General features: G+C 40.8%; 1 protein-coding gene across 11 annotated transcripts in view; it reads left to right on the plus strand.

Annotated features, from left to right (window-relative positions):
• The window catches only part of CALD1 (caldesmon 1), a 180,822-nt gene that overhangs the window by 85,566 nt on the left and 82,482 nt on the right, over nt 1-12,774 (plus strand). For 8 of the 11 annotated variants that reach the window (XR_011904049.1, XM_072340278.1, XM_072340323.1 and 5 more), the window contains exon 3: nt 3,993-4,104. Coding sequence is in view for 10 of the 11 variants with exons in the window: in XM_072340278.1 (XP_072196379.1) it covers nt 4,034-4,104 (71 nt within the window). In the remaining variant the exon portion in view is untranslated. Of the gene's footprint in view, nt 1-2,822; nt 3,023-3,992; nt 4,105-12,774 lie in introns of those variants that run through there. The other 3 variants (XM_072340269.1, XM_072340314.1, XM_072340333.1) reach the window with 2 other exon arrangements.

Below are 12,774 nucleotides of genomic sequence, written 5' to 3' on the forward strand. Positions count from 1 at the left end.
AGATCAACATTTGTTGTATTCTTCCATAAGTACTTTTTGAGTCTGGTGGTGGAGAACTCATAAGAGATTCCTTCAGTAGTACTTCAATTGTGTAAAGGTTGAAATAGTGCTGAGGGTTTTGTTTTGATGCAGGTGCAGCAAAATGACAGTTTTTGTGGTGCGTCCTTTTACCATATGAGTAGCCTGTATTCTGGCAGTTTGTGTATGTATGTGGATATCAGCGGAATGCAACTGATGATGAAACAGGTGAAACAGCTTCAGATGTCCTTTTCTATTTGCTGTTAAAAGATATCATTAAAATTTGATGGCTTCTTGTTGAATTTGGAAACAAATTAGAGAAAAAAACAGGCAATATCAAAATATTTTCCATCATACTTCTGAAAACAAAATTTATACATTTACAACAAAAACAAAGTACTATTTTCTTAGGGACAGTTTTCCTCTTGTGAGAAAGATGAAACATTTTTGTCTGATACCAAATGATTAAAAAAGTGTAACAGAAGAAAAAATGGATACAAAGAATAATAATAAAAAATACATTTGCATACCTTTATCAGGACATGTGAGGCCTGTTGCTGCTTTTGTTCCAATACACCCTCTATATTTGGGAAGGTTAGACAGAGATGTTTTCACATTTGTCTCTGTAGGCAGGCCCTGGAGCTGAGTGGAATGCTGTGTTTTGACCCAGGATGTTTTCACTCATGACCAATTTTCTATTAAAAAAAGAAAAGAAAAGAAAAGAAAAGAAAAGAAAAGAAAAGAAAAGAAAAGAAAAGAAAAGAAAAGAAAAGAAAAGAAAAGAAAAGAAAAGAAAAGAAAAGAAAAGAAAAGAAAGAGCATCAAAATGTGTGCATTCCTCAAAACGGTTTGTAGGAAATACTTCAAATAATTGGTACATCCATCTATAAGCAAAGTGATTTTTGAATTTTCTGAGAGGCTAGAACACTTTGAGAAACGATGAAACTATTTAAGAAACTATACTCCTTTTCAGCGGATACAGGAAATGTTTTTAGAGAGATTAATTGAGATGAAGTTATTGTCTAGTAATTTATAAAGGCTGAAAGATAACAAATCATTCTGGGGAAGACAGTGAACAGCACTGAGTAGCTGACTTCTTCCAGGGGACCATCTGTCTATCTGATGACTCATCTTGCACTGATATGGCTTTGCTAGCTGAAGGTTGGGCTGTTGACCTGACCTTAGTCTCCTGTGTATCTTCTTTATTTCTGAGAAAGTGATTTGGCTTGTGTGCCTGAATGCAATGAAGAGGTCCTCAGTCCTTGGAGAGAAAGTAGCACACTTTAACAAACCTGAGATGTACTCCCAAGAGGTTCATAGAGCTGAACTGTGTCAAAAAACAGGAAAGTGCCCAGAAGATGGAGGAAGCTCATTGCACCAAAGATCATTACCCTGTGCAATCTCTCCTGTGCCCCTGGGGACAGAAAAGAGGAGAATTAATTGAAACAGTTTTGTGTTGTTGCTTGTCCTCCTCACGATTCTTTGTGAGGAGGACACCTTGAGCTTTTGGAAATGAGAGATGGTGCTGAGGCCATGTAGAATGGGTCAAAATTGTTTTGGGCTGGGACATGTGAAGAGAGAATGGGGAAGGAACCTGGGTACACAGTGCTGCACATTTGGAGAGAGAAAGAACATATCCTGGTCAGGAGAGGTGGAGAAAGGGATGTACCTCACTGAGTTAGAAAGGATGAAGGTGCATATAAGTTAGATTTTCAGTGAGGCGTCTGCCTAGCAGTCAGTTCTGTTTTAAGGCCCCAATATTGACTACCCTCCACAGAGCAAACACTGCTGCCTGATGCAGGCCCACCTCTTGCAGGCTGCCCTCTGTGCACAGAAACCAGGGCCCTGCCTGGAACTTGCTGTCTGCCATGTTTCATCCCCCTTCTGATCCTCACCTTCCAGCTGGGAGAACCACATCGCTTCTGCAACACACGTCCCTCTAGCAAGGGCGCTGGGGCAGGATTTAGCTGCATGGGTAGGCTGAGGTGAAATGAGAGAATGACAGATTTGGTGTTCTTTGCTCTTCAAGGTGTCCATGGTGCTAAGATTAAACAAACACAGCATTAAAAAAAAATAAGTCTTGTTGCAACCTGCTTTTTTACATATATTGTATGATTGTGTATTAAAAATAAAATAAGAAGAGGTGCAGCCATTGTAAAGCCAGTATCAGATTTGCAAAATTAACATTCCTTTTGAACTTCTGCAGAATAACCCCGGCCAACCAAACACATAGAAAGTAACAACAACAACATTTTAAATCCCCCAATCCAGGAACAAATGAGAAAGAAAAACACCCCCAGGAAAAGTAAACTAATAAAATAATCTTCGCAAAACCCCAGCCCTCAGCAATGTTTTCATCTGGAAAAGGGGGGCAGAGAAAGCCACAGATTCCCTTAAGTCATGGGAGGCTTTGCTATTGTCAGTGGTGGTTTTACGGGGAGGGCGCTTGGACGCTGCACGGCTGGGCAGGGTTCGAAAGCCGCAAGTCAGATCCGTATCTGCAAACAGAGCGCTTCAAATAGTTCCCAAACGCACCTTGGCTTTGTCTCCCTGTACACTGCAAGCAGTTATTAAGACCCCTTTGAAAGTCGGTCTGCATCTGCAAGCTGGCTGTGCAGCGTTCCGGCCAGCCCCACACTGCCGGGCTGGAAAATGGTGGGGGGGGGGGGGGGGGCAGAGGGGGGGCATGGAGGGTGAGTGCAGCGTGGAGGCTAGGATTGCAGAGGAAGCTGAGGCCTCCAGCCCTGCACAGGAAGCAATCTTAGAGCAGGCCTTAAATGCCAGATTCCAGGCAGAGTTTAACTAACCACTGACAGCTCTGTAAACAAAGCAGGGACAAAAAGAGAACAGCTTTCCCTTTTCTGGTAGTCATTTTTGGTTTGGGGGCTGCAGGGGAATTCTGTAATGCTCGGCTTGATGGGATATAAACCAAGGCTGAAAAGGCTTTGTATATGAAGAACTGTAAAGGGGAAAATATTTCATGGACTAAATCATAAAGAAGAAGGTAGGGCATGGGGAAAACGCGTGGATTAAACTACAAAAAGATATTGCTACTTTTGTTTTTTTGAGCAAGATTTATATATAGCTTGGCTCCTCCTGGGTGGTATTTAAAAGCTCCGGCTTTCTTCCTTTTCTCTTTTATTTTCCTTCTTTTTTCTATTGCCCTCCCCTCCAATTCTCTCATTTTTTCCTGTTTTCTTTTTCTTTTTCTTTTTTCTTTTTTTCTTATTTTTTCTTCTTTCCTTTTCTCTTTTCTCTTTTCTTTTTCTTTTTCTTTTTCTTTTTCTTTTTCTTTTTCTTTTTCTTTTTCTTTTTCTTTTTCTTTTTCTTTTTCTTTTTCTTTTTTCTTTTTCTTTTTCCTCTTCTCTTCTTTTTCCTTTTCCTTTTCTCTTCTTCTTTTTCCCTTTCCTTTTTCTCTTTTTCTTTCTTTTTCATTTTCCTTTTCTCTTCTTCTTTTTCTTTCTTTCTTTTTTCTTTTCATTTTCTGTTCTTCATTTTCTCTCTTTTTCCTTCTTCTTTTTAGAAGGGGGGATGGGGACAAATGGACGGGAGCTAGCTTTTGCAAAACTTTTCATTATCTGTGCAATTAGAGAAAACAAGCAATCTCTTGTGCAACATTAAAAACTGGAAGCTAGAAGTTAAGATCCTGCTGAATTGTTGCTTTTGTTTGTAGGAAAGGACCTGTGACGTTACAAATAGCTAGTCTGCGGCTAGCAGATGTATACAGTCTTTACTTAAAGCATGTTGATTTAATTTTAACTAGGAAACTGAGCCCAGGCATGGGCTATGTTTATCCTACAAGGCATTTCATTAATCTTGTTTATCTCAACAATACCGAGGAAGTTAAATTTTTTGATAGAAAAGGAAAATTGTTACAGTGAAGTTCAGAAAGCAAAACAAAACTAAATGAACTCAGTTGTATAAATGCATCCATTGTGCTTTCTCTCTGATCTGAGTGGTCATCTCCCTTTTAGATTTGGATCGTTTCAGAGCTCTGAACACTTGAACGCCCATCATGGATGACTTTGAACGCCGTAGAGAACTCAGGAGGCAAAAGCGTGAGGAAATGCGCCTTGAAGCAGAGAGGTGAGGTTGTGTGGAAAATGATGTTGGTGGCTTGACTTTTATTAGCAATGGCTTTGAGAATTTTTCTTTTACATTCAGAAGTTTTCTGCTGCTAGCTGAAGAGTCCTTGATAAAAATGTGTGCCATAAAATGCCTTTATTTAATATCATGGGAGAAGCTGGACATCAGCAGTGTCTGTTACCTATATTCCTTAGGGCGTTATAAACTGGCTTCCAGTTATTTTGCTGAATGTGAACAGTGAAGGTGAAACATGGTAATGTGAAACTACTGATAGGAAAACTCAAGCTCAGATTCTATGTGAGGGAGTGTTTGCTGTATGGAACAGATTTTGTGTTTGTAGATGCTGAGCTAAAATTGCAGGTTTTCAATTGAAAGCTGAGATACCCTTGGTGAATGTGGTGTAGCATATCTGTGACTTGTGTGCCACTGCTTTGCAATTGGTATTATGTTTGTTGTGCCTGTCATTATTTATTTACAGCCACTTCACGCGGGCAATATGGGCAGCACTTCCTATCAGTTATTACAGATTACAGCTTTACTTTGGTGCAGTTGAGAACAGAACTTGACACGGGCGTGATGATGTCTATTTATGAAAAGAAGTAGCATGAAAATATTAAGAATGATATTTGTTGAACTTCCATTTCATATTTTTACAGATCCATTTGCTTTAATAGGATTTCCTGTGTTTTACAGTGGAGTGAGTAGAGAGAAAGTCAGGCTCTATTTTTGTAATATTTATTTTGATATAAAGATTTGATGCAGTTTGTTAGCACCATAGTGATTTAGAACTTAGATTTAAGCATATTTTGTTCTCACTTATGTGTTTGATTTTGCATATGGACTTCTTTTTTCTGTTTTCTTGACTTTTCCATTCACTAACAAGACCATGGTGTTTCAGGTTCAGTGTGCTTCAGACAAAATACTTTTTTTCCTAAGCATTTTAAAGTGAAATCAGAAGTCAGCAGAATGCAATACCAAATGTATTTTGTATGTTTGCACTGAGACTTTTAATAAAGCCTTGCTTACATAGCAGAGCTCTCTGATGGACCCTGATAGTATCTAGGGTGAACTCCCAGACAGATGAGATGGAATAGTGACCTTCTTTTGAAAGGAAATGTTGCCCTGCAGAACTGGGCTTCTGAACTCTCATCAGGCTATAAGCAGAATCCATGAGCTCTGGAAGACAGCAGTGCTGCCGGCAGGTAAATAAACTTACATGAGGCATGGTGACCAAAGGGAAATGAGAAAGTCTTCCTTTGCAAAGCAGCATCACCTGGTTCCCAACTGATCCCAAAAGAAAGAGAAGCAAATGTGCCGTGTCACAAAGTGACCTTCTTATCCCAGAGGGTTCTTCTTCAGGCCAGTAGTAATATATTTTGGTTGGACAGAGTGGGAAGAATTTCAGAGCCTATGCCAGTGCAAGCCTGGCCTGCTGGTTAAGCAGAGCTTCTGCTTCCAGTGGTATCTGGCTTGCACTTCCCATTGCAGCATTTATTTAGGCAGAAATGAGATGAAATGAAGGAAGGTGTGTGCTGTTGCTGTTGATGTGGGCATAAATGCTGGGCACACATGCTAACTAGAAAGAAGTCTGCTGTTTATCCAAGAAGTCAAAAATGCTCAGATGTATTGCATGCTGGAAGTCTGGTCTGAGACCCATTTACACTGAATGTACATTTACTGCATGTACATTCATTTCAGCAGATTTTTAACAGCACTGTATAATGAGAACATATGATATTCTTATACTTCTTACACTTCTACTCCACAAAAAACAACATGCTTTTAAAAGAAAGGCTAAGAGTTTAAGGTTTATTGCTAACTGCAACTGCTAGCAGTTACTCAGATTCTGTTGAGGATTCTGGGGTTTGTAGTCAAAAAGGTATTTTCTGCCATGGAAAAAGTCACATGAACTTCTCTGTAAAATCATTCAAACTCTTACATTAGTATACTGAGACTGCTGAGTGATTTGGGTGCCAGTGGTGTCACGTGCCCATTTTGTGGATGCAGTGACAGTTGTAGGGGATAACAGGTTTGGCCCTTGTTGCCATAGAAATAGAAATCCAGTACATCCAGTGTGTCACTAAGTCACTGTGTAACACACAGACTGGGCTGTCTCTGTTCATGCTGAGGGAAACTGGAGCTCTTGGGGGACAAAAGCTGCAATGAACAGCTCAGTGGTGGCCTTTGAAGGAACCTTCCTTAGGAAGCCCTGAGGGCTAATGTCTCTGTCTCCCTTACATGAACAGGAAGTTGAGAGGTGGGATACAGTCCCAACTTACCTACCCATGCATCCTTTTGGGAAGTGTTTTTTGCAGTGCTTAGGGTATCTGTGCTGTTTTGTTGTTGTTGTTGTGGGGTTTTTTGTTATTGTTTTTTTTGCTTTCTTTCTTTTTTGGTGTGTGTGGTAACCTTTGTGGAAGAAACAAAATTGATGCAAGACTGGCTTGGGTCTGTTTCCCTGATTTCTGCTCAGTCTCTGCAGAAGCACTCCATGCCCTTTCCCACACATTTGAAGACTTTTAGCAATAAATTGCTGTAAGCTAAATCTTGCTGCACTCCCTCTGCTGCTGCCAACTTCAAGCATTCAAGTATTATGAGTCAGACCCCTTGAAAGTCACAAGACTGCTTTAAAAATCTCGAGATCTTAAAAATAATTTAGTCTGGCCTTTTTATTTTGGGTTTGCCATAACAATAACAGGGCCTGACTCTCAAGTTTGGATGTGACTCTCGGAGCTGGGACTTCACGAAACCCACCCCAGGAGAGGCAAGGTTAGGGAGGATCTGAACATTGGTCCTTTCTGCACAGCAAATGGAAGTGAGGGCCAGCAGGATTCAGGCATTTATTAGCAAATGAATATGAAACTCTGAGTTATGCTTGGTGAATTCACATCTTAGGGATCTGTGGATCATTCTCACCTTGAAAAATATGACTACAACATGTTTGTGTACATGTCTTTTCTCCTACCTTAAACCACAACAACCTGCTAGACAGACCTACATTGGTCTGAGCGCTTTTGGATGTTTTGTCAAGTGAGAATAGTGTGTTCCTGAAGAGCAGCGCGGGGGCTGAAAATGCAGTGTTTGCTCTGAGCATCAGCACATGATGTGTAGGCTGTAACCTATTTCCTAGGTCTCCCAGAAAATGTTTAGCCTTCTTTGAAAACTGTAAACGCAGAAATGAAAACATATCCAACAACACTATTTGTAATTCAGTCAGCCGCAGTGACGCATTTTACCATTTCCTGGGTTAAAGGCACACAGAGGGTTTACCTTCCCAGCCTGCTGGCCACAACCTCCAGAGATGGAGGGGTGTAGATGGCTTAAAGTCTGTAAGGCCTCATGGACAGCATGCTAGAGAGGGGGTGCCTTGACTGCTGCCTCTTCTGCAGGGCCCAGAGGCTGCCTGAGGCCTGGTCAGGATAAATATAAATGCACCATCGACTTCCCAAGCGACCATCATGCTAGAGCCACTGATGCCCAGAAACATGCCTGATTTCTGGAGATGCTTATGGAGAGTCAAGTCCACGTGGGCTGATGTTAATCTTTGTTGTTGCTGTTGTTCCCCTTCCTTGCTAGAAAGCTGATGAAAATGATGGTGCTTTGTTGTGGTGTGTAGCCCTGGCATTTTGGGTTGGTATGCTCAGGAGTGATGATGAGGAAGCTACCTTTGGCTTTTAAAGACCAACAGAATGGTTCACCCTTGGCATGTGCTTTCACTGTTAGTTCATGCCATGGCAGCTCAGATATAAATTGCTACCAGTCCAAAAATCATGTGTTTTCTTAGCATTTTACCCTCTTCTCATTTCAAGATATCCTCCATCTCCTGGATTTCCCATATACAGGCTTGCCATTCCCACCCAGAATTATCCTCCAGCTGGATTTTTTTGGCTTTTTGTGTTTACGTGTTGTCTCTGGAGCTTCATCTTATTTGAAGTAACAGCACAGACCTATCTAGGGGCATGTGTCCTAAAACGGGACTGGAACCTGCCCCCAGTGTGTCAGATTTACTGCATGTGCTCAGGCTGCCAGGACTCTGCAAGACTTTCTAGACACAGGCTGGGATAAAGTACAGCACTGTTAACTGCTCCAGTCTGATAGCATTCTGTGTGTGGTTCCTACTACACAGCTGTGAGGGCAGTGGAAGTCAGACTCTACCAGCTATTTGGGTGACATCTGGACCTGCTGTGTGGTGGAGCTGAGGCTTTATCCTGATCCTTGGTGGCAGAGAGAGAGAGACCTGCACATGGGCCCACATTGGCTGAAGTCACTTGGAAGCTTTCCATTTATTTCGTTGGGCTCTGGGCTGGGCCCTACCTGAGTTATTCCAGCCAGATGATTTATGAGGCAATCTCAGCGGCAGCCCTGAAGGAGCTGGATGAACACACTGCCTCCCAGTCACAGGGTACATACCGTGCTGCACAGGCAGGGCTGTCACAGCAATGGTTTGTGCTTACAGATGAAAAAAAATCCCATCTGTAGCTGAAGAGCAAGGGGCTGGCTTCTTTCAGCAAATGCCACCTTCTTTTTGTGCCTTTTCCTGGGCAATAAAAGATGTTCTATGGTCATCGGGTTTTGTCATTTTGATGTTCTTGTAGCTGACACTGGAAGAATTCAGCTTGGAGTTGGCTAGAGTGTGCGTGTGTGAATCTGCAGTGAAGTACTGAGGTGAAACACTTCTTTTAGTGGGAGAAGACCTACTCCCATGACTTGCCCCTTGAGTTCTCTGAAGAACAGCTCTCAGGTTAATCTATTTAGCACATAAGCCATGAATTTATAATTGGCTGACTTGCCAATTCCCCAGCAAAGTATCTTCGCCTTTCCCTGGTATCAGGACTCTTTCAAACATTATACTAGCAAGCTGGTTGAATTTGCTTCTTTGACACACCATCGCCACTGTAGAATTCCAGAAAGTCAGAGGGTCGGTGTCAGACTGGTCTCTGTTTAGATGACACTTAATTGAATTTGAACCACAGCTTTGCTCTGTGTAATGCTCTTCCCCAAAGGACTGCTGGTGGTTTCACAGTGAAGGAGAGATGTGGGTCATCCTGGCATACAAATACAGTGTAGACAATTGGCTATCTAGCAGCAAATCTCAAGCCAGTGAAAAGGTTCTCTTTAACCATGATGTAGAGGGCTATGTAGGATCTCCTGACAGGAGTTGTAGCAGTCTTAACTAAAGGACTAATCTTGCAGATCAATAAAGTATTAATAAACATATGCTAAAAAAGAGTCAAGTGTCATCTGCATTTACACTGTAAATAACTACAAATGGAAGAGCATTTCATGCCACTCAGTGCATTTGTTTTATCTCTTATTGTACTTGAATTAGTATTTATATCACATTGAATGTAGCAAGAAGAGGTGGTTAGGGTATACAGAGAAAGGTTACCATTAAGCTTAATGGTTCATTATGGCATTAATAACTAAATGTAGTAGGTAAGGATTTTTTTCTTTTTAATTATTTTTTTACAATACGCAACAGTTCAATTGCAGACTCTCTCCAGCCTATCATTTAACAATTTCGTAAGGCAGTGTGGTTCCCATTTGTGAACACAGGTTAGGCAAAGTTCACAGAAATAACCTGCCTTGTGGATTATGGTTAGAGGCAGCTTGTAGCAAGCAAAAAGTCTTCTGGAGTGCTCTTATTGGCTTAGGTGAAGATGAGTATTAATATTAGATCAACACTGGATGACCACAAGCAGCTTTTGAGAATGCTCCTTATTGTTGAAAGAATTATCTCTGGGATAGGGTATTTACTGAGGACAAATGTTAAACATTGTTGATAGTTTAAAAATGAGCATAAACGGATACTTTTAAATTATCTCCTACTTATTGAAACAGTAGGGGTTGTCTAAGCCTGGCTGCATTTTCATTGATGGTTTTCAGAGGTTTTGCTTTGATTCAGACTTTGAACTGAATGAAGAGAATGATCTTAACAAGAGTTTTCAAGGAGTGCATGGTTAAACATATGAGAGGCTGACTGCATATACTTAACAAAGAATTTCCCAATGTTCATGATTTATTTCAGAACAGTACTTCCAAAAATGTCACCCTCTGTCTTCCATAGGACTGTGCTTTGTTTAGTACAGCCTTCTTTTGGTACTAAAACACAAGCGACAGTGACTTTATCTCCTCACGTTCTCTTTAAATATCCTGAAGTTTCAAGTTCAAGGGGAATTGCTCGTCTTTCCATAAAATGCCTTCTGCAATAGCTGAGACATGACATATTCTGCCCAGGCGTTAAATATTTTTTTTAAAAAAAGAGTAAATAAGATTAGAAGTGCATGAGGATTGAGTACAAATTGAGACAAAACAGTCCAGCTGTTAATCTGTCTTCCCAGCTACCTTACATTTCGGGACTGACAGAAAATATTTGGATTGTCAAGGTGAATTTGGCCCTGCGCATTATACTGATCACTGTTCCTGGAATTCTTGGAGCTCATTCTTAACACAGGTGAACAAAACATAATTGATTCGGTGCCTCCTTAAAGCCTGCCATACTGTTGTCACTCTGAAATGAGAGTTAATATTAAACATATCTTTGCTATGGTAGCATTTCAGATGCCCTGGAGATAATAACCAAACATACACAAACCTGAGCAGAGCCCTACCACTTAATTTTACACTGACTGTGCATTTTGCAGGTTGTATTTTCTTTAAGTGTCCTAATGGAGAAGTGTTTTATAAAAGAAGCCTTGTTCTTCCAAATAGCTAGACATGAAGAATATAGACTTCACTGAGCTAACCCCCCCACAGTTCCTAAGCAGACAACAAAATGGGCTCCTTAATATTTCAGATATTAATCCCACATGTATGTTAAGATTATTCTATAATCTCTGTACTACATCTACCATAGCAGCTAGGCTTTTAGGAGGAGAGCATCCAGACAGCTGGCAAAATGCCACTTCTTTCACCTCTTTCAGCAAAGTGGCAAGTTTGCTTTAGAATCACCAAGGAGTGTTAGAAATTCTTGGGCGAAAAGCCCTCCCTTCCCATCCTGTAGCCAGCCAGCCCACCTACCCCCAAAAGAAATCTATCCTTCTGTTTTCTACTGTATTTTTATTAGCTTAACTAGTCTAAAGCCTTTGATGAACTGGATCTTATTTAAATGCCTACTAAATGTGGGCATCGAGCCATGGCTTTTGGTGCTTGTTATTGACAGTTTTAGTTTGCATATTTAAAAGGGTACCAGGAGTCGTGGGACAGTACGGTATTTCTTCATGGTTTTAAGAATTACTGAGACATAGGCACTGCATAAAGGAAAAAAGCTGAAGGAATGTAGCTGGCACTGTATATATACGTCAGTGGCTGTCCTGTCACATTTATGTGAAAAATAACATCTCTTTAGTATCTTATGTGCAAATCGTCAGTATGTAGTCAATTAAGCTAAGAGAGACTGTAGTGTTCTTGCAGCTCTGTGCATCTGCCATTGTTTCTTCAGACACTGTAAATCATAATGAGCATCAGAATTTGCTTGTACAAATGACTTCAGAAATTGAGAATGCAAAAAGCTACATTAACTCAATGTTCGTCTGAGGTTTGTGAAGGCTCAGAACCTTTGACCTTTCTGTAGCAGCCATAGACGAGCTGTGCAGTGCCTTTGACTACAAGTATCTCTTTCCCTTGTATGCAGGCTGGCACCCTAGTGCCCCTGTCAGCATTTCCCATCCTTTGGCAAGGAATCACAGAATCACATGAATGTATCAGAATGCATCAGCCCTTCGTGGAGGTCACCTTCTACAAAAGCTCGCTTAACTCCGTATGGCAGGGACTGTGGCCAGAATAAAGGACATTCAGTTACTGGCTCCTGGATCTACTTTCTATCAGAGTCTTTCTCAGATAGGGAAATCCCCCATCTTCACTGATTTAGACACTCAGCGTCAATTGGCAAATGAGCCTGCAAGAGCCATTGCTAATGTTTATTAGATCCCTAGGCTTGCACCTGTTCATAAATAAAACAACTGATCTGTCTTTTTGTTCTAGACAGTAAGTATATGATCAAGCTCTCAGCTGTGTGGTCACTTCTCACATGCCCAGTGTCTGTAACCACCAAAGTGGAAGGGTCAATTTAGTTCACCACCAGGCCATAGGATTGTGAATATCTTATTGCACAAATACATACGCTTATAAGCAAGTTGGCCAAAAACACCCTGTGCGTGTGGTGACACATGAAGAGGTGTTGAGTGTAGGCTGCTGTGGATGGAGAGTGATGTTTAGTTTGCACTTTTGCTCCAAGCAGAAGAGAATAACTGAAAACCAGTCTCTAAAACTTAAAATTTCCAACTTAGTGTACGAGTGTAACTTAGCTGTTACATCACAACGCATTCTTTTTAGTGAATGAGAACATTGTTAAACTTGTTGCTTTATTGTGTCACTATTCTTCTGGGCATACTGGGCTCAGAAAAGGAAAATAAGACACAAAAGAAACTGAAGTTGTTACCCAACTATGATGCTCTTTCAAGAATGACATGGATATAAGTTTAGCCAGTGGGTTTCTAGGAGCATCTGCTTCTCAGTGTGACTTAACATTTTATTAACATCTTTATGAACTGATATCTGAAATTAAACCAGAAAACTGGATTTCCATTTAAAAAGCTGAAGCTAATTTGTTTGCAGGGATAATAGAAGTCAAATGCTTCATGTGAACATGTGAATGAGAATCATATACAA

This window comes from Excalfactoria chinensis, chromosome 1 (genome assembly GCF_039878825.1).
Source record: "Excalfactoria chinensis isolate bCotChi1 chromosome 1, bCotChi1.hap2, whole genome shotgun sequence".
In the NCBI taxonomy this organism is placed as follows: domain Eukaryota; kingdom Metazoa; phylum Chordata; class Aves; order Galliformes; family Phasianidae; genus Excalfactoria; species Excalfactoria chinensis.